This window comes from Phalacrocorax aristotelis, chromosome 3 (assembly GCF_949628215.1).
Source record: "Phalacrocorax aristotelis chromosome 3, bGulAri2.1, whole genome shotgun sequence".
Lineage (NCBI taxonomy): Eukaryota > Metazoa > Chordata > Aves > Suliformes > Phalacrocoracidae > Phalacrocorax > Phalacrocorax aristotelis.
In genome coordinates, this window is record NC_134278.1 from 64,290,179 (window position 1) to 64,316,751 (window position 26,573).

At 40.4% G+C, this 26,573-nt stretch overlaps 1 protein-coding gene across 11 annotated transcripts in view; it reads right to left on the bottom strand.

Annotated features, from left to right (window-relative positions):
- Positions 1–26,573, bottom strand: part of MAP7 (microtubule associated protein 7) — a 123,085-nt gene that overhangs the window by 89,855 nt on the left and 6,657 nt on the right. For 4 of the 11 annotated variants that reach the window (XM_075087715.1, XM_075087713.1, XM_075087714.1 and 1 more), the window contains exon 1: positions 18,872–20,010. The exons of the other annotated variants lie outside the window; for them this stretch is intronic. In XM_075087715.1, coding sequence (XP_074943816.1) covers positions 18,872–19,004 — 133 coding nt within the window. In that variant the 5' untranslated portion in view covers positions 19,005–20,010. Of the gene's footprint in view, positions 1–18,871; positions 20,011–26,573 lie in introns of those variants that run through there. 11 annotated transcript variants of the gene reach the window in all.

Below are 26,573 nucleotides of genomic sequence, written 5' to 3' on the forward strand. Positions count from 1 at the left end.
ACACCACATCTTTCTTCGAGTCCTCATGAGCTATTTGCCAGGAACAAGGCCTGTACATGATCCAGGTAGTCCAAGAAGTTTCATTAGATGCTGAAGAAAGCCCTCTGGGCCCAATAATGTGATTTAAATGTGCAAAATAATCTTTTTTTAACCCATGATTACACATTTGATTACATAGTTTTAAGCAAAGGAACTTGCTTCAACTATGCTCTTATGAGCCTTAGGATGTTAGTCTGGTTTCAAGCATTTCTACATTAAAGTGTTATATAATTGTACACATTTGGATTCCAGTTAGGCCTCATTTGGGTTTCAGTTAGGCCTATATCCACAGAATCCAGATTTAAAAAAAAAAAAGAAAAAAACAAATTTGATTAATAATATGGTTATGAGGGAATACACTTGAGTGAAATTTGCTTCCCTCCTACTCAGTGTGCTAGAGGAGGAGAGAACTTAAGAGTTATTCCACATATTTACGTACCTAAGCAATGATGTCTGACACAGTCTTCAGTAGGAGGCTGTCAGGAGAGCCACTGCTTCCAATGTTTAGCAAAAATTTGAGTTACAAGAAGTTAGAATTAAGCAGCAGCGTATGTAGGCTTCATTAATAAGAATGAATACAGGGATAGAAGCTTAAAGTGCCATAATTTGCAGTTGTGTTAAAATATTTGTACTTATTACCATCAATTTGAAGTTCCTACAAATGCAGGCTGCATTACAGTTGGTTTCACTAAGATGTTATTACTGGAAAGACACAGGAACTTCAGCTAACAGTTCAAGGGGTAGGCCGTTTTCCTGAGGAAATGCACACGTTTTCCAAAAGAGTGCTTTAGTGTTGCATCACAAAACGTTGTACGTGTAACTACTGTACAGCATCCATGGTGTACATGTGCCCTTCTGAAACACTATCCACCTGCTTTTGTTATAAGCACACCTGTACCTAGATGAGACTACACACCACCTACACATCTTTTCTGTGAGAACTGTCAGGAACAGCACCTTGCGTGCTGGTGCACCTTTCCCCTAAGCTATTCCCCTTTCTCCTAAGGAAACAAAATACTGTAGAAAGAATAGCCCCTTCTGCATTTAGCTAAGCTGTATGTTTGGCAGCTCTTTGAGGAAAGAGCTCTGAGAATCTGATGAAGATTTAGAAAACAGAGCCACACTATCAAACACAGCAATTAATGGAACAGTGAATAGAGCCTGAACAACCATGCAGCAGTTCAGGATTTCATTCAACAGTGAGAGTAGGTAGCCTCATTACAGCCCAAAGTGTTATTTCAGGCAGTGAGCTGCAGCCAAAGCCTAGTCTTAAAGCAGCAGTCTCATTTGCACAAGTTAAAGTACTTGCCACAAAAAAGATGACAAACACAATCCCAAAAAAGCCTCCTGAGCCTCCAGAGCTAACCAATAACTTTTGGGACCAGTTCACTATTAAATATTCAGACTTTAGAGACTACACATGAAAGAACTGAGCGTACTAAACTTCTTTTGATACTATCTAAGGCACAGGCTAACTGCATCAGTACAGTCACTTCTAGCTTTTAGGTTTTAAAGTGCTGACTTTATACATACTGGATGGCATTCACAGTCCATCATTTTAACACCTCTGTCTCAGCAACTCATGATGCATTGTTTCCAATAAAATAAATGCAGTAGAGTCAAATCCAGTGCAAGGTCCCTGCAGCTTAGGCAGTGCATCAATTTTATAGCATAGCTGCAAAACAATCTAGATGTTTACTGCCAATAGCATAAAAACAAACCCAAGGAATTTGGTCCTAGCCCAGCATGGTGTCCCTCCAGTTCTTGTAAATGCAGCTTTGATCTTTGGGAAACTCTGAAGCACAAGGAAAGCCAGAAGAGCAGGATGGCACACAAATAGACACTACTCCAAGTAAACCTACAGTGCAATCTTCTGGGAAGCCCAGGTAAGTAACCATTTCAAGAAATGAACATGAAGTATGAAAAAGCAAGATTTCAGGAATTAAAAAAATACAGTTAAAGTAGAAATAATTTCTTCATAATGCCTTTCTTTCCTTTGCCAGACGCTCTTAACCTATCTTCACTTTAAATCCTATGGAGCCTTGTTCTCTGATGAGTAGCAGGCTGAGTGCTTCAGGACTGAAGCCCTTTGTTTTTCCATACAAGTGATGCCAGGCTGTGCAGGAGCAGCACCGCCTGCAGTCCTGCCAGCATGCCTCAGCCCGGACTGAGGGGAAGGATGATTCAGACCAATTTACAAGTGCCCTGCTCCAAACTGCCTTCGTGCAAGTTGCATAATACTAATTCCCAATTTTCCAAGAAAGGCTTTTTTAAAAGTAGTTACTCCAGTGCAAAATTATAGAACTTTATATAGTTCTTCTATTTTGAGATACAACTGAATGTGACAGCAGAACGTACAGACCCATCATTAATTCAGATGATCAACAGATCTGGGATTCAAAGGCTGATAAGAAACTTGCACCAATTTCAAAGCAGCTTCAGCTACTACAGCTATACCTGTCCTTGGAAGCTGTCTCATTCTTTGAGATGGATACTGTATGGTTATAGCAAGAAACAGACCACTAATTGTTTACTTGCAAAATGCTGTTCAGTTCAGTAAAGCCAGAGGTATCTGTAACAGAGCAATAATTGCTTTCAGTCCATTACCAGGAGAAAAAGATAAGTGCTCTAAGCCTGGAAACAGGAGATCAAATTCACTACTTCTTCAATTCACTTCAGAAGAATTACAACATGGACAAAGTTGGCGTAACATTTTCAATGGTTTTGTACAAGTCTTACTGTGGATCTTCTTGCCAAACAGACTTAACATTCCCTACACATAGCACCTCTTCTTATATTACTTAGGTCTACACTACCCATGAGTTACAACGATGTAGGACAGGATTAAAGTTGTACAAAACATCTGCAGCTCTGAAAAGAACATACCATTCAGTTACAACTATCCCATAGAGTATTCTAAATACTTCAAGGTCAGTAAGCCTTGTTATTTCCTCATATACTTTTTAAATTCTCAGTTTCAAGTCCTGTTCAGAGAGGGCTTCATTAAAAGACCTTTGGAAGAAGTTTTAAAGACTATGGGAAAGCAGCACATGCGAAGTGTAGCTTCTCAGTGCTCATAAACTGAGGCACCCAAGTCCTTTATTAGGTGGGCTCCTACTGTTACAATGGGACAGCTTTCCATTTATGACAGCAGACCACAAAATTCAGTGTTCATCTATTTGTAGAGTTAACTACTGCAGGCAAGAGTCTAGCAGGGTTTTTCCTACTCTTTTGGAAGGAAAGTACTTGACTTAGAGCAAGAGCAGGATCTAGAATCACTGTCTGCAAGCTTTGTGTTTCACTCTGCCAAAGCTTGTGATGCAATCTATAACGTAACCTCCTCCCGCACTCCAGCTGGAATTAGTAATCTGCATACATCTGTATTTGTTTAGAGGTAACGTCCCTGAAAAAAAAAGATAAGACAACCTCCATTTCCCCCATAGATAAAGTGTTCCTACTTAGTTTACTTGGCAGTGGGGGAATACCTTAGCAATACTTACCTATTTTTGATCTCAAATAATCAGATTTCAAGCACTGCAATATTTGTCAATGATGCCTTGCAATGCACCTCTATTATTGTATGTGGGTGAAGGGTAGTACTCTACTTGCATAAGGACAGATGCAGGGAGACAGGCTTCTCTTCATATCAAAAAAGTCAACTTTCACCCTAAGCACTTCACCACAGCACTGTTTTCTACTTTGCCACAGAGGCTGGGATTAGAAACCCTGGTGCAGTAGTAAACCTTGCTTGTAGAAAGCTTTGGGAATCAGCTTACATTAAGATGTCTCCCAAGAGGTACCCACAGACAGTGGGAACACTTAAACATTGCTGATGAAAAAAGTTTAGCCCCTATACCTCACCAAAATTGCAAACCACACTATAATGTTATAATACCTTACACCTTACCTGGGTGAGACAGGGAATGGAAATACTTTAAAATTTGTAATCTGTTATTTGTGATGTCCTAGGCTGACTGGGCAGCACTGTATCTACAACATTTACCAAAAGAAATTCAAACTGTTTCATAGAGTGAAGAGTGTGACAACTGATGTACTTGCATCTCATCAAGTCCATGAATAGGCAATGCAACACATTGGCAGCAGACCTGCTCAGCAAATCATCCTGGCAAGCAATCTCCATTGCCGTCTGCTTGGCCAGCGGCACCTCAGTACACACAGCTTTTGGTTCTACTGGCGCATGAAAGGCAGAGCTCAGTGGACCACAACCAACATACTATGTAAATGGCCCATTAAAACAGCCTTACTCTGCAAACATCAATGCCTGAGCAGCTCTGACCAGCTAGAACCCATGCTAGCCCTTCCCAATCAGGTCACAGAGTACAGCACGGGGGAAACTGCAGAAAAAGTCCCAGTGCCAATTAACATAAATCTCAATGTTCCACTTACTCAGCAGTGAGTTGTGTCCAACACAAATGAACTACTCTTTCAGCAGAAAGTCCCAGTTAATCTTGAAAGCATGCAGGACGCCAACATACCCCTTCTTATTTTCCTCATTTTATTTTTCCCCCTTTAAAAAGTAAAGTATAAAACATAATCCAGCACTGCACTACTTTACAGCAGCACAAAGGTATTTGGAAGGTGGCTTCCAATTTAGAATTGCACAGCAGTGTGTTATACAACAGGAAAGCCAGATCTCATTGGATTTTCTCATTTAAAGATCCAAGAATGCAACAGGAAGTTAAAGTTTAAGCATCTGCAGACAGTGATTTCACAACATCTTTTAATACTTGCAGGTAGCAAAGTCTTCTCAAAAGGTTTACATGCAAAGCAATTTATTTTCATTTTGTAAAAATTGACATATATGTCAAACATATATATGTTATACTACATGTGAAACTCTTTTGGAGTGTGTAACTGATGCTGTTTAAATTTAAAGAATATCCAAGCAAGAGATCAATCAAATAAGTCAGGACAAGAGAAACAGGAGAAAACACTGTTCAGAGAACGGGAAGTAGGTGTACTGTTGCTCAGTCACGAGTAATTAGAGCCTCACTGGCTGGCTGTTTTTCCAGAGTAATATTCAGTAATCCCTACACAGCCTGAAATATTTGAGTCAGATGGGAAAGCTCTCATTACAAGCACTGTTGTCAGGATGTCCTACAAAAAAACAAGTTTCTCCTCCCAGGAGAGGGAAACAGAGATTGTTCCTGTAAATGTTATTAGACATGGTACTTATCACCAGTTATTCTCTAAGTCATAACAATTTTCATGTGGAAAGGCAGTTTTTGCAACACAGGTCTCAGAAAGACTGTTAATCAATAACTGGTTTTCCAATAACCAGTCTCAGAAGACAGTTGCCTTAAAACTAAAAACAAGCCTTCCTCAAGTAAAGAACATGCCTCCGTATTTATGCCTCCTCTTGACTTCTCTCTCACTCGCTCCCAGCCTCCCGCCTCTGTGTAATTCCACACTACTTCAGTCCACCAAAGTGAGCAGGTCAGGTTGGATATGTTGTGGCAGAGAACTGGTTGAGAATGGGAAAGGGCAAAGGCTTTCAAAAATAAGTAAATGGACCACCACAAAGACAGGCATTACAAAAGGCTTTGTAACCAAGGAGAAATTTTCAAAATCTAACTTTGAATTACACCCATTGGATCCTGCTTAGTCCACAGAACATCCTATTTATTAGTATGCAGTAATCCTACCAACCCACTTCAACTATTCCACAGCATCATTATAGGAAATATCTTGGCTCTTTTTAAGGGCTGATAAATCAGATGTTACCAACATCACAAATACAAAAGTAAACCATCTTATCAGGTCACTCCCTAGCCTGTTTGGTTTTAACACTATGTTTGCTTACATGGTTTTAAGTGCAGGTGTCTGCTTGTGTGACTCACTGGCTGCAACATGCCAGACCATACTCCTAAGACACAACAATGGCAAGCAAGAGTGAAGGGTAACAAACAAATGAGGGTAACCTCTCCAACACAGACACCCTTAAAACTTTTGGTAACTTACCAGGTCAAGTTTACAAGGCCATACTGTTGTTTCCCATACATAAAAAAAACCCCATACACAAACAAAAGACGTCAAAGACATCTTAAAGTACCTCTGTCTCAGAACTCCACTAAAAACTGGCCTGCAGACTTCCACATTTCATCAGCAGAACATTCTTGCCTTCATTTATGCAAAAAGCTACAGCCTCACCATCTGGGGCTAGATGAGCGATAAGACTTGCTGCTGGCAATTATCTAGATATTTTTGAAAAGAAATCCAAAGACAAGTTTAAGAAAGTTCCACAATCAAAGCCTGGAATATGAAGAAGACGACCAAAGAACAGCACTTTCTCAATATTTAAGCTAAATCTTCACTATTAAAGGGAACTGCAGGTAGCAGCAAGACACACTGAACCCTCTTTACAGTCAAGCAACAGCAGGGCCTGTTTGCAGAGCTAAGATGAGCATAAATTGCCTCCAAAAACCTTGGGGTCAGGAGCTTGACCCCAGAACTCCAACACATTGTAATAATGGAGATGCTGTCTTCATTCCTCAGGAGAGGAAGATCAAATCATCATACTGTCACCTTAAATATTTCAGCTTTGGAATGTTGCTCATCACACAGCTGCCACAAACAAGTGAAATCTCTAAGGATGGTGATTACACAAAAGTCTAGCCGAAAAAGGAGGCATCAGGAGGCATCCATAAGCATCACGGTCTTCACTATACTGCTTTCCTATGCTCTGCATCAGTTACTGATTAGAAAGGTTTACCTTAAACATATTGCAATAAAAAGCCAAGCTACTCTGCATACAGTCTTCAGTGACACTGAGCTTCTGAGACATCCTTTACAGCAGCAATCCAGGTAATTCACAGGAACAGTGAGGCTCACAAAAACCTCCCTGAACACAGACTAGTTGACAGTTGTGTTTCTTAAACTTGAGAATAATCTGGTGAATAAAAATCCTGCCACAAAATAAATACATTATGGAATATTTCATAAAAGACAGATGGGAAGTGTAAGACCATACCAAGACCCCAATAACTCAGACACAACGACAAGCACAAGCTGCTTGGTCTGCAGCCTGATTTTACTGCTGATACCCTCACTCAGCAGCTGGTTGTTGCTGTCCTTTTCTGGTTTACAGATGGCGACTGCCATCTGCTTTTTCTTTACCCCTTTACCCTCTTATTTTGCAGTTCAGACTGCAACTAAACACAGCAGTTTAACATAGCTAGATGGCTGGAGAAGGTTTTCTGGTTTGTTTGTTTTTGAGAAACAAACTCTTTTTCTTCCTTTGCTGCAGGGGAGAAAGACTGAGGTAAACATGTTTTGGTTTTTCCAGTGAAAGGGAATGCACACAAAATGTGAAAGTAGCATTGTCTAGAGTATGTGAGGATGCATGTCGCAGATGGGATGCACATTCCTCAAGGAAATAGCTGTTACGATTGAGAAGAAATGAGATTCAAGAAGGTTCAGCAGTTTGTTTTCCACCATACTGCCACTGCTACACTCAGAAGTATAAACAAGTGCTAACTCCACTGACATCACACCTGTCTTCAAAAACAGTTCAGACACATTTGATGTCATTCATAGTGTCTTAGCATACAAGCCAAAATCTAGTGTTGTAATTTTCATCAGTGCATTAGTCAGTACACAGGTGATGAGGAAACTGAAAAAGGAAAAAAAAACAAAGCTAGAATTGGCTGCATAAAAGGATGATTTCTCATGTCAAGGGCGGGTAACTGGATAAACCTGCATTTCCAAAACAGCTTTCTGAAAAGCTCTCTGAAGCAGAATTGAGAAACAAGATAGCTTTTTACTATGATAGAACAGTATGATTCAAGTTCTGTCAGCGCTTCTACAATGAACCTTGCCTGTACGGAAGTTTAAAATAAAGCTGAAGAAGATCTGGAATTTAAGTACGGAAAATGTGAGTCTCTTCAGCATACTTAACAGTATGTTTTAGGATGCTGTGAGATTTTAGGTCCAAGATCTTCCACTGGATTTTCAACTGGTCACATTGTCTCTGCCCAGAACATCACCACTACAATCATATTCCCATTAACTAACTTACAATTCAGACATCCTGCAGAAATATTATTTTTGAAAGGATGTTAATTCCTCACTCCTTTTCCTCAGTGCCTGCCAGCACAAACACACAAAATTATTCTTAATGTTTTCTTTGTCATCCATTATCCTCAGGTCCTTCAGGAGGCATCCCAGATCTTGATAAGGAAAGAGGGCACATTTCTAGCACGACGTACCATGCAACAGGAGGTGGCTACGGCACTAGGCTGCCACAAGGCTCTTCTGAAGACAGAACTCCACCAGCCAGATTTTTTCCTGGCTGCAGAAGTGGGCAGTAGCGCCAGCCTTGCTTTACAACCCTCCCATGCTAAAGAAAAAAACCAAAACCAACAACAAAAACAACCAACACCTCTCCTCCCCAGAAAACAAAACACAAAAAAAACACACCCAAAAAACCCAAAACCCACAACCAAAACCCCAAACCCAGCAGCAGATCACAGAAGAGATCTGTGAGCAGTTGTACTTGGCATGCCAGATTGAGGAAAAACACCATTGTGGGCAGTTGGCGCTATGTCTGCTTCAGATGTGAGAGGAAGACCCAGAAGAAAGTTGACTCAAAAAAGAAAAAAAAAAAAAAAAAATCAACCTCCATGCAAAGCACTAGGCCAATCAATAGGCATGACTGGAGGTTCAGACTGTAGCAGTATTAAATGAGAGAAGGCTGGAGAGCAGGTGGCCAGCAACAAACTACAAATTCAGTGTGTAAGTACATTAAGTCCTTCTGCAACTTCCAGTACCTTGAGTATCTTCTCCTGGGTTGTTGAGGTTTTTTGATAACTCTCAACTCCTAAGCAAAAGTGACTGTCTGCTTTCTCTTCCAAGCTGACTGTAAATCTGGCCTCCAACATGCACTACTGAAAACCACTTACTAAGATGAAGGACCAGTTGTAAATCCACAACTATGACTTCTACCAGGAAACTCCTGGTTCCCCTGAAGCCAGCTGTACAGACGCTAGTACCAGAAAAGGAAGAATGCTTCAGCTAGCCAAATTGTTATTCCTAAGTAAAGGACATCAGCTGGAAGATGTCTATGATTTGGTATCTGTTACTTCCCACATTTTGCTTCCCACCAGTCTCAGCAGATGCCTGTGTGTGATTTGCTCAAACTATTGATTCCAAACCCAGTTTCCTCTTGTTGACCTCTGCACAGATAAACTCTATAAATTAGATGAACTCAAATCTACAGAAGCATCGCTAATCCCTGAGAAAAACTGTGTTGCCTCTACAGAGCTAAAAAGCAAAACTAGGCTTCAACAGAAACTAGAAGATAATCAATTGCCCAGGGGAAAAAAAGCTTCCATGGATTTTTAATCTAACAAACAGTAGACAGAGGAAATCTTGTACCATCATCCCATTGAAGCTACAGAAGGTGTTATTCTAGTTCAAAATAACTCGACAGTTCCCCAGCACAAACACACACACAGAGCAGCTGAAGATCTGTGTCAGTACTGACACAGCAGTTCAGCTTTCCACCAGCACAGCCTGCCCCAAACACCTTATCTCTCCCTCTAGTACAGGGACACAAATTTTACTTTCTGGAGAAACCTGCATCCAGGTTAAGCTGCAGTTACCTGCCTACTAGAACATTGTTTATTCTAGCTATTATCAGCAAGTCAATCATTTAAAGGAGAGAGTGAAGCTAACATTCAAGTGCTTCTCCTCTAAAGCTGCCAGTATAGGAAGAAAATTTAAACAATCTGCTTGCTATCCCTAGTAATTCCTTCCTTGAAAATGACTAAGCAGTTATGCTACATCTATACCAAACAGAACACTAAAATGGGGTTTGGGACAATTTGGATATTCAATGGCTGCCATACTCAAACCTATAAATAAGATGGGAGTTTTGTGTAGAATTTGGTAAATGTGATTCCACTCCTCTTAAAGAGGAAAATACTTTGCCTCAAGCAACAAGATGTGAAAGCCCAAGTTTTAGAGTACTTCCTAATTTCATTTCTGTTGTTTCATCTGCATTTTTATTTGATTATTAAACACTGCCCATAGCCTCCCTCACCTTCATTATAGAGATCTGACCCACAGACATCAGCACCTAACTCGTATCATGCTTCAACTCAATGCAGGTGAAACTCATAGGTGTGAGCTCCAATCAGTGCTTGGCTGCAAAAACAGTACACTAAGATGCACCTTCAGTGAGCAAAGGTAGTTCATTAAAATAGAGCAAATTCCATCAATCATTACGGCATTTGTTCTCCTGGCACTTTGCAGTTGTGGCCTGAGGTTGGGTAGACTAGGTTAAATGATTCCATAACGTGGCTTAAAAACACAAATCAATTCTGAAGAGACTTTTGATAATAATACAAAACTCTTGAGATTCTTTCACTTAGAACTCTTAATTCTCAAATACGAGAAAAACAGGTTCTCCAGTTTTAAAGTACAGACTGAATTTAACAAAGGGCGGGGGAAGCACAAAACATACTCTGAGTAGCTGAGTAAGCAAAGAATGTGCACATGTGAGTTTGTACAGGAAGAAAAATGACATATTACCACTGATTCAGCTGAGCCCAGTAATGAGTAGAGCTCCATCATCACTTGCTCGTGGCCAGAAGCAACACTAGGCCAGTGCTCATTAATTTCTCTGGGATTCAATACAACCACCAAAGGGTTTTCTCTTAAAAACAAAGCGAGAATTCTATGTACCTGGATACAAAAGCGACTTTGAAGGAGTGAACGGGTACAGCAGTTTCTGAGCAATCTTGTAAACAGCAGCAAGAGTGCCAAGACTCTTAACAACACAATCACAAAAACATCAGGGAATCTAACTGCAACGTAATTCTTTTAAAAATACATGCTTAGCTATTGCCTCATTTGTCCGCTGCAAAATAAAACATGGTACTACCCAGACATGTGTAATGTGGTACAGATAGGACATAGAGGTCCATTTCGTCTTGCTGTCATCTTATTTCAATGGCATGTTACTGTATAACCCCCTTGAAAGTGTGTGTCCTGGTTTCAGCTGGGGTAGAGTTAAATTTCTTCGTAGTAGCTAGTATGAGACTATGTTTTGGATTTATGCTGGAAACAGCGGTGATAATGTGGAGATGTTTTAGTTGTTGCTAAGTAGCACTTACACTGGTCAAGGACTTTTTCAGCTCCCCGTGCTCTGCCGGGTGCACGAGAAGCTGGGAGGGGGCAGAGCTGGGACAGCTGACCCCAACTGACCAATGGGATATTCCATACCATTTGACGTCATGCTCAGTATATAAAGCTGGGGGAAGGAGGAGGAATGGGGGGACATTTGGAGTAATGGCATTTGTCTTCCCAAGTAACCATTACATGTGATGGAGCCCTGCTTTCCTGGAGATGGCTAAACACCTGCCTGCCCATGGGAAGTAGTGAATTAATTCCTTGCTTTGTTTTGCTTCGGCGCGCAGCTTTTGGTTTACCTATTAAACTGTCTCTATCTCAAACCATGAGTTGCCTCACTTTTACTCTTCCGATTCTCTCCCCCATCCCAATAGGGGGGAATGAGCGAGCGGCTGTGTGTGCTTGGTTGCTGACTGGGGCTAAACCACAACAGTGTACTATTTGCATGTTTTCAGGAAAAAACAGAAGAATGCAACAAGGCCTCAGAGAATTCAATCATACTTGGACAAATCTACCACTTTCCAGGTTTCTCCCTCTGTCTTAAGAGATTACCATAATCCTACGCTCCTTTTACACATATTTTCCCTACAGTTGGAATCGTATTCCCAGTTCAAGGTTTTTAAAGCCATTGCTTTTACAGTGGTAACAGTGAATAAAGAAGAAACTCCACTGTTTGCTATCAATATTTCATGAGTGGTGTTTCTTATTATATAAAGCTTTCTTGAGAATTATCTAAATTAAATTGACCTCCAGTCTTTTTGCAACTTCAACAAGCATTCTGTCCTGCAAGTGCAGTAACCAAATACTGCACCTTGTTCTTGTATGGACAGCTCTGATCAATACATTATCATTAATATCTTGGTTTAAATAACTTTTTGTTTGCTTACAAAAGTTACTTTGCAAAATTCAATCTTTTCCCTAATTAGGATTATCCTCAGTTCACATGAAAAGTTAACCTGAATTCCTTTTAAGAAATCCTTTAAACTTTAAAGATTTTGTTGTACTTTTTTTGATTTCTGCCATCCAAATACTCAATATCAAGCACGTTCCCTGAGCACATGAATAGATCACAGGCTGTTTTCCACCCCCCACTCCTCCCCAAAACCAGTTGACAAAAAGACATGTATACAGTCATCCAGAATCAGGAGTGGATGCTGCTTCTTATAGAGCGAAGCTAGAAGTGTAAAATGATTCTTACCCAGCATAGATAAGCTCTCAGTAATCCCAGCACACACTTCGATGAACAGACTGTGTTACAACACAAGCCAAGTCCTCAAACCTGGGACTTTCACTCTGAAGGCCAGATGGACTGAACAAATCAGATTTGGTCCGTTGGTCTGCAGACATATTCCCTGTTATCCGTGAGACTTCCAGCATAGTCTCTTCACTTTATTGCAAATAAACTACTTCTCATTAGGATCTGTTTGTCTTGATTACAAATAACTTGGTTCATGCTACCCAGCACCTACAGCTATGAACAGTGAAATCCTACAGAGACGACAGCTTTGTAGTAGCTTCCTAAAGAAATGCAACTTCCTTCTGCACTCCCAACAGCTGCAAATTAGATAATGAATACAGGTTTTGGTGTTTGTTTTTTTTAAAGAATATACCTCCCAGATACTTAGAACGTCCAGAAAAAATCACAGATACTTTTGTACCCTTCATCTGGCCTTGGCTAGCAGAAAGAAAAAGCATAGAGAAACATTAGCAGAACTCACTGGAAGGTACAGGATGACAAACCACATTGTCCAGGTCCTCAGCCCTGCCTCTTTACACAACCAGCATTGTAATGAGAATTGGTGCCTTTCATTCCTTCCACCCACTCCTTCCCCTAACTTTGTCTCAAAAGCAGATGGGCAAGATAAGGCTATCAACTGTCATGAAAACCTCCAACACTTGATTTCGGTAAGCCAGTTCACCAGCCTTTAAGAGCTGCTCACTGTTCTGTCCCAACCAAACTGGAGGTCAGCCTACTGGCTAGTGCTAAGAGGCCCCACTGGGAGAACCACCATCCCAGGCAGTTTTGCTGGTTTAAAGTGTGGTGGAAGCCAAAGACCAAGCTGTCATTCTAGATCCAGCCTGAGGCACAGACTACCCAGCGTGGGATAAGATTACACTTCCACACCCCATGCCGCACCTGTTTTGTAGGTATACAGTTTCAGTTTCCAGGACTATCAGTTTAATGCCCCTGAAGATGCCACATTTCCTTTTCAGGTATCTTAAGTTTGTGTTTGGGTATAGACACAAAGCAACAAAACAATGGAATTAAAAGCTTGCCAATCTGAGTTTAACAAGGAATATATATTTCCCCAATGAATGCAGAACACTGAGACTAAGCACATAAACAGCCATGTTAGATAGCCCTCATCCCTCTGGATGAACAAAGCTTACATCCCAAATGTGCATTACCAAAAACATTTCCCATACACAACAGCAGCAAAATCTGCCGGTAAGCAGAGACATCACTGCCATGCACCAAAGGACTGGAAAAAGGCCTTCTCTTGTTTGTTTTCAAGTTGACAAAGAATCAGTGTTGCTGTTCAGAGACCTAAAGCACATATGTCTAGCCTTGTGTTAGCAGCAACACTCATTCAGCAGACTCCCTTGATCAGTTTTAAATAAGCAGGCAGGTGAAGGATTCCATTGGTAGTCTTTTCATTCATTTGCGATAAATCTCAAAGTAGCCATTTTAGTTATTAATTATTCAAATGTATAGCCAAAAATATGAGCATTACTTTTCTATGCTCTTCAAAGGATAATTTTAGAAACACAACATTATCAATAGTCTGAGGTGTTCCCCCCTCCAAGAGGAAGGAGAGGAAGCATCACTTAAAAATATCATACAATTGAGTAAGAGTTAAGACTACATCCAAAATGCACACAATCAACAGGGCAGAGGAGGGAAATTAATTTCTTGTGCCTGAATTCAAAGAATGGGGAGGACAAAGTTCACACAAGCAGGATGGACCTTTAATACCTTTAATTAAACACTAAGCTACCAGGACATCTTTGTGATTTATATAAAAAGAAGCATATTCACACACTATCTTCAGTCACAGAAACAATATTTGATTTACAAAACAAGCTTTAAGGGAACATTGAAGCTGTTGAGCGTGTGGTTCTGTGCCTGTTTTGTCTGGTTTCTTCATGGATATAATTGTAGAACTGCTGGAAAGCTGGTGACTGAACCAAAATGCAATTGAAGTGCAAAATAAGCTTCTGCAAACCTGTACAAATTGTATTTGAAGAGTGAACTATGTAGCAAAATTCTTGTATGTTATAACAGGGAGGAGAATAGAGACTTAATAGTAAAAAAGGCAATTCTAAGTAATATTTGTTTGCACTGTTCTACGATGCAACAGCTGGACCTCTAGACCCTGCAATAGCAGGTGCTATACACACACGTAACAAAAATGCAAGCCTTGTCCCAAAGAGCTTGTAACACAGTCCTTGCCACAGTAGCACACTTGGGATGTAAATATGTAGCCTAAATAAGACACATGGCATATATTTCATGCACGACTACACATCCTAAATTTTGAAAGGGAAATAGATTTTAAAAAGCACATTGCTTCATATGGAGACTTAGAATGGCCGCAAAAGTGAAGCTTTTGCAGCCATATATCCAGATCTTTCAGGAAACAGTGTTTATGAAATAATTAACGCTGGGTGAAAAGTGTGCTCTGAGTGCCAAGACTGCATTCTGAAGGATAGTTCTAGCAATTGAAAATGCAAGTGCCAATATCAAGCTGTCAAAAATGTCCCTTTGGAAACACTTGTCTATTACTTTACCGTGAACTGATTTCTAAGGCTGCTTAACAGAACAAAACCAGGTATGCTAGCCAGATTGCTTTTTTTTGGTAGGTGCTGATCCCAGTAGGAAGGTCATCCTTGATTCACATTCACACCTCAACCAGCAAACAGTAACTAGGATTTATTACCTGGAAACCTTCTGGATAGTCACAAGGATGTGTAACTACCAGATAGCTTAGATACCTGTGCCAATTCTCAGTGCTCTCATTTTACAAACAAGACATGAATTTTACTGCCATTATCATTCAACGATGAACACACCTCTTTAAAGAATCAGGCTGAGACACTACATTTGCATTTCCTAAAGTGTCACTTTGTAGATCTCCACTCATTCATGCACTTGAGCTCACTAATTTAAGTTTCATGCTTGTTTGGTTGAACTACTATTTTGGCAAAATGACGAAAGCAATAAAACTTGAGCAAAACCCCCCAAAACCAAAACCCACCCACCCCCATTCCTCCCAAGCTAAAGGAAACTGTCAAACCCATTAGAACAAATGGAAAAACACCAAATCCAAAACAAGGAACCAAACCATATGAATGTCTATGAGATGAGACTCATTACCTGGTATGAGCATTATCTGTGAAATCCACCAACAGTTTTGAGGACTTCCAAGGAACACATTGAGCAGCAGAACGATCAGTTCCCTACTAAAAATACCAAGGGTATACCCCCACCCTGCCAATACACCCACCCAATTGTGACCAGCAATTTCAGCCAGCATTCCTGTCAAACCTAACAGATTAATAAAAATGTCTTAACAGACACAGGCTCATACGAAATTCACATCCAGGCTTGTAGAAAATTCTCAGGCATAGACTGAACAAAAAAATTCTCCTACTTTTCTAACTACCAGTTAGGGAATTGATATACAGAGGCAAGTAGTGACTTTATTCAGAATCCAGAAGTCAACTGCTGCCCCATTCCATCCTCCTAAAACATGCATTTAGCTGTAAGGGGGGAAGGGAGGAGGGTGGGGGAAGGGTGGAGAGGAGGAAAGGAAGTGATAGTATTTGGTGAAGAAGCAATGAACACAATTCATATAAAAGGAAAGGAAATATCAGGAGCACATGGCTACAAAGATCACTGCCAGATTAAAGAAATCCTTGACAAAGGTTTCAGTTCATTATTTGTTTACATTGGAGGAATACACTCGTTGCCTACCAGAATTCTCAGATTACCATACAGACAGCCAAAGACAAGAAAAGAAATTGCTGATATCAAAAAATCAATTCACAGAAAAATCTCACAAATGTTAGCCACTTCATGATCCCTGTTGATTGCATAACAATCCAGGGGATTTAGATACAGACACCTATCACACACAGTCCATTTGTGGGTGCCAATATGCATTGCCAAACTGCACCAGCCACTTACAGACTCTCCATAGCACACACAAGAGCTAATAAAACATTGTGCCTGCTGTGCAGCGCATTCCACGCACATCATCATTTGCCCAGATGACAAAAACAATTCTGCTACAAACTCCAATGCTTAGTAAGCCATAGTATTCTGAGAAGACCTGAACTACCAAAATTACTATTATTTTAAAACTTGTGATGACATTCGAATATCCTTAATGGAGGAACAAGCTGTTTTATTACTTTAGAGTACCAGAACCATTAAAGAACCCTTGTGTTTTGAACTGCTGTACAAAGACAGGTCCAGCATGGTTATAGAAACTGCAGGTGAAGATGACACATAGACCCCCCTCCCATACAGATGACACTTGCCTTAGTATGGGCTAGAGCAGGAGGAAAGGAAAAACAGAAAAGTGTCAGCAGCTGCAAATGCTTGCTGAGCAAACAGGACAGGTAAAAAAACAAACCTGAAGATGAAGCAAGCACTGTAAAATAGCAGCAGAACAACAAACTCTAAAGGCTTGAGAAAGTCTCACATGGGTCCATCACACATCTCATGCTTCTGCTCACAGCCACGCTGGAGTGACCTTGCTTGGTACTGGGTAGGGAAGGGAGACCACCACGCTGAATACACATATTCCCCATGACCAGGAATTCCAGCTCTAACCCACCTAACCACTGATAATGCATTCAAATGTACAGAAAGGTAAATAACTCTGTCCATCAGCATGTGAATGGTGTTCTAGAGACACTGTGAGCCATTTTAAGTATACGTAAGTATACGAGTATACTTCCAAAACATTTTGTACAGCCTCCTATGCTATTTCTCACTAGGAGCATTCAAGGTAAGTGACAAATTTATTATATTAAAACCACATACACTTGTTAGTTTGTGCTCCCATTCATGTTTGTCTACTTACATTTCACCGCAGCAAGAGAAAAAAGGAATAATCAAAACTGGAACCTCAGTTACAATAAGAGAGGCAAAGGATAAGCACATCTGTGTAACTGCTGCAAGCAGAAAACACTAGCTAAGTCAACAAAAACTTTTACCCTGGGAAACTATCAGTGCATTGAACAAAAACAGGAAAACTATTGATTCTTAGCTTTGTGGACTGTTGACTCTGGAAGTCACCCAGTGGGTAATAAAGGAAAGTAATATGCTTCTTAAAACATTAAAAATTCAATAACCTCACAGTAGAGTTTGTATCCCCATTTTATACGGACAGTTTCAAATACCCAGAAGAGCAAGTAACTATGTACACAACACCCTAACACATTAGGCACATTAACAATGACTAGTGATATATATTCTATCATGGTGCTCAGATGTGTTACATTCTTTACTATTCTGAGAAAAAAAAGTACATACAGCAACCCCCCAAAAATCCTGGGTTCTGAATTTTTTTCTAACAGCTACAAAGCCACCCTTTTCCTTCATGAAAAAGAAAATAACTAGTTAGCTGCAAATGATTTGGCTCCAATAAATATACATACTATAAATTTGCTATTTAAATGCTTGCTAACCTCTCCTGTTACATGGTAGAACAGTAACATCTGAAATTTGAAACAAAGTCTTGAGGCTACAAACATTTGTTTTGTAAACAAAATATCCGGTACAATTTTTCTGCCCAAATAAGACTACAAAAAGGAGTACTTATATAAATGGAATCACTTGATGACAAAAAAAGAATGAAAATTCTAATGATCAAACTTAAAATTCCAATCACAATTGTAAGGTGAAAGATCCCTCCGAGACCAACAGAATTTAAACACTAGGATCCATGTGGAAAACATTAGTTACATCGTACAAGATAGACAGTGGCTACACAGGCTTGACAGACGTCTGTTCTAAATCAACAGCCATCAGCATCCCTCTGCCACCACTACTCACCTACATTAAGCACTAAGTATTTTTCTGTAGCAGTTACAATTTGTTTGCGGGTTTTTTTTTTTTGTCTTATCAAAGTCTGACTTATCAAAGTCCGCATATTTGAACAATGTGTATTTTTCTATACTCTGCCAAAGGCACACTGACCCTTATGCACCGGAATGGAAGTATAGCTAATTTTACATTGCCTTTGGCAAAGCTGTCTTCTAGAAAACAGGCTGGTATTCCATTCTCTATTCTCCAAGCCTACGATCACTTTTTTTTAAAACAGGTATTTATCCAGACTGTGCACAGAAATCAAATAAAACACAGAAATTCACTGCTGTATTTCTGATGCAGGACCCTTATACCTACTGGAAAAAATGGGGTTAAGAACTAAAAAGTATTTTTTTCTTCTTCATATCCCAAGCAGTTGATTGCATAACAATCCAGGGGATTTAGATACAGACACCTATCACACACAGTCCATTTGTGGGTGCCAATATGCATTGCCAAACTGCACCAGCCACTTACAGACTCTCCATAGCACACACAAGAGCTAATAAAACATTGTGCCTGCTGTGCAGCGCATTCCACGCACAGCCCTGATCGTGCTGCAGAACCGCGACATACCTTTCAGTCTTTTGGAATTCCCATTCTTTTGCTGCTCATCCTCTTCATTAATGGTGAATAAACCCAGGGGATTTGGCCTGGCACTTGTCTTCTTCAATCTTTCTTGTCGGAGGGCAGTAGTTGAGCCAGGCATGTTGCTGCTGCCTCTTGCTTATTAAAAAAAAGTAAGAAACTGCAGCCCCTGCTTAGCAGCTAGCTGCAACACTGCCTGTTCATTTGAGCACCTGTAATAGATCCCCTCTGGATAAGCAGTATGCAAACAGCTGACAAATACCAATGTCCACTGGGCAGCGAAACGTTTGCAGTCTTTCCCCACCTTCAAGAAAAGCCCTAATTAAAGGCACATTGGTTTGGATGCTGCTCGTCACTCTCTTAACCCGTTCAAAATCAGATCCCAGCTCACAGCTCCGGGTTCCTTGCTGCAGCACCTTTTTCCCTGCAATCCTCTCCCAACTACAGCACACTAAAATATTCAACACACAACGCAAGAGGAGAAAATATGATACGCTGCTGCTAACAGTTGCCCTGACAACACTGACACATCCTAATCAAAGGGGGTCTATGAGTGTTGTCTCCTCAGCTGCAGCAAACTGGCCTCGGGAACGCTGTCTCCTACACGCTTGCCGAGAGCTGGAAGCACCTCGGTAGCAGGGGCTGCTCCTTCCTCCTCACAGGGCGGCGGGAGGATGGAACTGTGCTTGCACAAGCAGATGAGCACTGAGTGAAACGCAGCCTGGAAGGCTCCAGGCACAAACTTGCATTTTGCCAGCTGCTCTGTTTATTCACACTTAGAAATTTTAGCTGAATCTAAACTAAAACAATGAGGGCGAGTCTTCTTCCATATATGCATATGTTGGGTCCCCGTCCCCCGCCCCCGAACTTACTTTCCTATGCAGTGCATACCTTTTGCATTAGGAATGCATACACCCACAATTACAGGCAGGTGTTGGAACATTATTTTCCACATGTGAAAAACTCAAAAATCAGGATTTCTAGCTTGTACAGACAATGTAGGGCAACAATAACACTTTTGGTGTGAATATTCTGTACCACACCATTAGTTTTACAGCACCAACCATTAACATTCACTTTGCAAAATGAACAAAATATATAAAGCCTGGGTGGTTTTAATTAATTGGATTTCCTTCATATGCTGGCATTCTGGCTTTTCTTTAGCCATTTATGGCAGCACTTGCTCACAACTTTTGCAATCTGCATATTTCATCCTTCACATCTCCAAGTGCCACTATGCAACATGCTGGATGTTTTACCCGTGAGACTTTAATCTTCATCTACTTTCATCTCTTCAGTTCAATGTGTGCTCACCACTTCAAAACACTACTCAAGAAAAACTGCAAGCTAGAACATCCCTATAGTGTTAAAATTATAGGATTTTTCTGCACTTCAGACTTCTTTTTAAGAGAAACTTGATGTAACATGATCACCCACCGCAAGATGCACATACATGAGTTGACAAGTGACTCATATTGAAAACAGATGTATATTATCACCTCAACAACATGGGTAACAACAGTGAAGAAGGGACACAGTTTATGACAGATGCGATGGTATGTATCACAGTGGCCTGGGATACTCTTTACAGAGGAGTCCTGGATGGTGCTCAGCTGGCAGGACAGCTCTGGTCTCACACACCTCAGGCTCATCAGCCAGGAACGCAGTGGGTGCAGTCAAACACAGCACCACCTGAAGGCTCAGCTGGACCATTCTTCCTTCTTCTCCAGCATGGGTACCAAACACCCAGCCAGAACACAAGTATTCTGCAGGAGGGCTACCAGTTCTGAACCAAGCCCACAGCCCACCTCTGGTATGTATTTCCTCCTGGCTACATCCTGCTACTTGCCTACACCTTGGACTCTCTGGGCGTACACGGAAGCTATACACAATTGACATTTGTCTACAGTTAAAGACGCTTTGTACTAAAGGGCGTGAACAGAGAAAAGAGGAGTAATAAAAAAAGCTCTAACACAAGCTGTTCTTCAGCTCAGCAATTTGCCTTCTAGGGTTTATACAGGCTACTAGTTTGTCACGTGAAAGAAAGAGCTCCATTCCTCAAATCCCATCCGTTTAATGCCTACCACAAATACTACGTAACAGTACATATGTAGCCACAAAAAGAGGACAGTAGTTAGTACCATGAATACTTTTCATACATGCCCAAGACCATTGCCAACAGAACAAAGTAACAGAAAACAACAGTTACATAGCAGCTTAGTTAAATATCACTCCACTCCCTTTCATTGTTTTAAGTCACTAAGAAAGGATTCCTGCCCTTTTAAACATTCTGCTCAATCACCTTTAATTGCTAAACTACTTAAATAAGCATGTTAAAACATACAAGAAGTATCTAACACACAAAAATACACCTGACTGGAGGGGCTTCCAAAGGGGCTTTCAAGCTTACAGGTATAACTGTTTCAGCATCTCTATTTCCCTATTATCTGAGGAGTCATGGAGAACAGCTACAAGATTGAGAATGCCTTCCTTGGTCTGCACCTGTAAGAGTGACTTGCTCCAAGTACAAAATATAGTAATGACTAAGGTTAATGCTTCAGGGGCTGGTGAAGATGGATTGGGCTGACACATAGGCAACTGAGGCACTGGAGCACATTTCTTTCTGTTTACTTACTAATGCAGAGGTGCATTCTGACAGAGGAAAACTATCAACAGCACATTCAGCTTATGCAGCATGATTTTATTTCAAGGCCCCCTTGGTTAAAAGCTATGCCAGCCCACAACATGTTTCCAAATGCCTAATAAAATGGCACCCTAGCTACCTGCAACCTATTACAAATAAAAGACACCTATTACAATAGAAGAGGGTGTGTGAATTTAGGTACTTGGGGTTTTTTTGTAAAAAAAACAAACTTCCTAATAACACCACTAAACACGCATAAAAAGGTACCAATGCTGCATAAAGCCAGACTGTACTGACAAATCCCCTTCCTCCCTCCATTGCTTTAGGATGGAAAAAAGAAAATCCTGAGGTATCCCTAGCAGGAAAGCTTTGCTTATTTCAGCCTTGTCTCAGCTATTTGAGAGCTTCTATATGAAAACTGAGATGAAAGCAATGCTCCCTTGACAGAAGAGCGGTGGATAACTTCAGTAGCAAGGCTATTAAATTCTTTAACAAAAATAACTGATTACACAGCCCTGATTAGGGATTCCCCACCCCCCCCCATTAGTCATACTGTGTACCAATACAATCGCAACTGAGCTCTTACTGATGGGGTGAGACTTTCTCAAGAGACAACTGTGTATCTTGAGGACACTGGGTAACTTTTGGTTTCTCCTTTTTACAACACTTTGAAACTCATTGTCAGCTAAACCACTACACTTAAAACACACCCACTTTCACCCACTGGATTCTATAGGTATAATTACCTGCACAATACATTATCTGATATGCAACAGTTAAACAGCAGTTTGAACAAAGACTATTAGGATAATTATATTGTGATCTGGGAAATATAAATATTTATAACAACATGCTAATTGATGTTTCTGCTTTAACACCAGATATTAAAGCGTGATATCTCTACCTTTGAAATGAAGAGCAAGTTGAAGCCAGTCACCATGACACCTATGTGCAGTCTCTATGGGTAATCTGATAGTTTTCAATGGCTAAACTCTAGATTTGCTATCTTCTTTCATTCCCAGGATTGTTTCAGTCCCTGTAAACTATCCAAACACTACACGAAGCTCATTACTGTGATTTAGAGAATAATGAGTTGCACATGGTAAGTTCATGTTCTACACCCACTGCCTTGTGAAGCAGTCTGCCAGTCTGAAATTACTGACGTGTACCTTTCTGCTCTTTCATAGGGCAGAGGGATGTCAAAAGGCAGTATTCAACACAAGTTAGCTAACTATCAGAAAGGGAAAACCTTGTGAAGACAAGACAATTTGTATCTTTCACAAGATTTGGCAGGCTGTGATAACTAGGACTGCATATGTTTTCAATAAAAAATAAGCAAACAAAAACCATAAAACCAATATAATAAACCAATAAAACCAAATAAACCAATAAAAACAATAAAACCAAAACCCCCTTGATGTAACACTACCTGGAAGCCATCTTGTATCATTGGGCATGTCAGGTTACATTATAGAAAATGAAGCCAACTGATTTCAAGATCATATGCTATTGCAAAAGAGGCAAAAGAAATTTATAGATAAATTGCCTATGAAAAACCCTGCAAACAGAAGCACTCATAAGACACTGCTCAATCACAACATAGGGGTTTTTCATCCCACTCCATGAGACACCCATTGTATGTTCATTAAGCTATATTTTATAGGAGTTTCATGCCTTCCTCCTGCTATTTTCTTAGCATAAGAGCAGCTAAAATACTGTTTCAGAAGAACACCATACCCAAAGAGTAAGCAGTCACTGACAGGGTTTGACAGAGGAACTTCCCCCACACTCCACCCCCCCCTCCAAAAAAGAAAAACACCAAAAAGCGAAAAAAAAACCCAACCAACCCCTCAACACTTCCAGCTCTAATAAGCTCTCAATCTTAACACATACAAAAATATACTGTCTGCCATTACCGTGAAACCCAGATATGACCATCCATTGAGTAGACCACTAGTTAATTTCCAGCCTTTGGCCTCCCCTTCCTACTCACTGCCAGCCAGAGAGATTAAAAAAAAAAAAAAAGATCAAGGCACAGATGCATCAAGATAATTTCAGAAGCCAGGGCCACCTACTCACCACTGCTCTTCTTTCTGACACTTAAATGCTCTGAACCCTGAGGTAAGTTATAACCTCTAGCCTCAGTTTCTCCAGTTATAAGATGGAAGAAAATGTTCTGAAGAATTCTTCTTCTGAAAGAACTCGTTGATTCTTATAAAATACTTTTCTCTTTTCAAATACATTGTATGACTTTATTTTTATAAGTGCTACTCAGCAACTGTTTAACTACTGAAACAAAAAAGAGAGGAAAAGTTTGGACTGTGAAAACCATGAGCCGAACAGAGAAGTCATGCATACGCTTTAGCACTTACAGAGCATTAACCACAATCCTTTCCTTATCCTGTTCTTCAGTTTTATCCAAAACTGCTAACAGCTGAAGATTTTTTTTCTTGTAGGGGACAAAAAAAAACACAACCAAAAAACCCCAAACCACAGCCACAAAGTTGTGACATGTCTGGGTGATGCTATTTATAAAGCAAATGAAACACTTCTGCTCTTGGATGCTGATCCAAGAGCTTTTAACATAAAAGGAAAGATTCCCCTCAATTTAAGTGCATTTTATGTCAAGAATTAGATCAAGCCAACACGTTATTTTACCATATGCTCCTTTCCCGATTGTCAATATTTCATTCTTTCTGATTTCTTAGCACTGTAAGGTTCAGGACAAGGTAGGTATCTACCTTATAGAGTAGTATCAAGAAAGGATATGGCATTTTACATTCACAGACACATTTTCCCGGCATAAAACAATATGGTTTCACTGGGAACTGGGTTCCAAATGTTTCTTTCTTGAGAAGAAAGAGCAGAAAAGTCAAGGCACAGTTAAAAGCTCCCATCCTGTTCTGCACCAAAAAATTCCAACGTACCTACTCAAACCACACAATCACAGTTTGTATGCACATTTTCAACTTTAATCATCTATGTCAAAAGCTTTTTTTAAGAATTCATTTAAAAATACTAATACAGGCAGTGCTAGATCATAGAACACCTCAAGTTGGAAGGGACCCAATAAGGATCATCAAGTCTAACTCCCTACTCCTCACAAGACAACATTGGAATACAAGGACACTAACTAAACTCCAGACTTAGTCTCTCCCTAATTTCCTTCAGGAGACTCATCTCTTTGCATTTACTTTTTACTTCACTAGGTTTTAAATCAGGCCAAAAGAACTGAACAAGTAGAGCCTTTTTTTTTTCTCTCTCCTGTGAGAAAACAACTATTTACTCAGCATCAAAGGACTGGAAATCTTCTTTTCAATGCCATGTAAATCTAGGACAGAGCAAAATAGCCTTAAAAAAACCCAAACCAGACAGGATTTCTTCACCCCTGTTTTTAAATTTAAAAAAAAAAAAATTAAGTTGGAAATAGCCACTGCATCAGAAGAAATACTTGCTTCCATTAAGCCAACCGCTGTCTCAAAACATCATGCACACCTAAGTTTTTTCCACTGCTGCTCTTGTATTCTCTCCTTCTTCTACCCCTTATTGTCAAAAATGGTCAGAGAATAACAACATCTCTACAGAAGTTTCTAGGTCTCTCTTCAAAGTACTGTGTCCAGTTTTGGGGTCCCCAGTTTAATAAGGGCAGGGAACTGCTCGAGCAAGTCCAGCGGAGAGCTACGAAGATGATCAGGGGACTGGAGCATCTCCCTCACCAGGAAAGGCTGAAAGACTTGGGTTTGTTTAGCCTGGAGAAGACTGAGGGGGGGATCTTATAAATACTTATAAATACTGAAAGGGTGGGTGTCAAGAGGATGGGACCAGACTCTTTTCAGTGGTGCCCAACAACAGGACAAGGGGCAATGAGCACAAGTTGGAACACAGGAAGTTCCACTTAAACATGAGAAAAAGCCTCTTTCCTGTGAGGGTGACAGAGCAGCAGCACAGGCTCCCCAGGGAGGCTGTGGAGTCTCCTTCCCTGGAGACATTCAAAACCTGCCTGGAGGCAGTCCTGTGCCCCCTGCTCTAGGTGCAGCTGCCCAAGCAGGGACAAGATGATCTCCAGATGTCCCTTCCAACCCCCACCATTCCATGATTCCATGATATCTCTAAGGCCTCACTTTTCTATACAAAGTAATATAGGACTGGCAGATTATTTTTATAGCAGCACATTAATTTTTTAAAACAACTTCAGTATTTACTGTGTAAACATCTGATATAATCATCAATTTCTTCCTTCCACCTTCTTGGAAGGAAGAAAGGCCTCCTGCATTAATCAGTAAGATTGAATATAAAATGCTAGAGAATAAGAAGGGAAACCTTCATCTTTCCATCTAATGAGAATCCTCTTGTCAAGCGTATAGATGCACTCTGAATAGCTTTAAATAAGTAATGAATCAACTCACTTCTAGAAGTCGAGGCCATAAAACCACAGTTTCATGAACTTATTCCTCATTCATCCATTGATCCAATTAGGTGCTTCAACTCAAGAAAGAGCAGCACCGTTCAGCCTTTCTAAGCAAACATCCACTTAAATATGTGCTAGAGAAACAGAGGGGAGCAGCAGTGAATTATTAAGATTCTTCAGAAAGCAAACTTACAAGAGCAGGTTCAGCTCTTTTCACCTTTCCCTCCCAGAATTTGAACAAACATGTCTTTATTCTAGTTTCATATCTTAGTATCTCCCTTTCCAATAAATTGAATTCAGAATTATTATCCATATCTGCCTAAGAAACAACAAATTTTAAATAAGCTAAGTCTGGAAACAAAAAGCAGACACCAGGTCTTTATTTTCCTATCAACTATCCTGACTACTTTGGCTCCTTTAGCTTACCCATCTGTTTATGGGACCCATCATATGTGCTACCAAGACTGTGCACATTGTAGACACTACTTTGATCAACACAGTAAGGCAACATATTCTTCAGCTGCAGAAGTGTAGGTGCTAAGAGCAGCTGTGGCAATCCTCCCACATCATGTGGGAGACTTGTTTCTCCAGTCCCCACCTTGTCCCTACCCACCACAGTCGTGGTGAATCACAAGGAG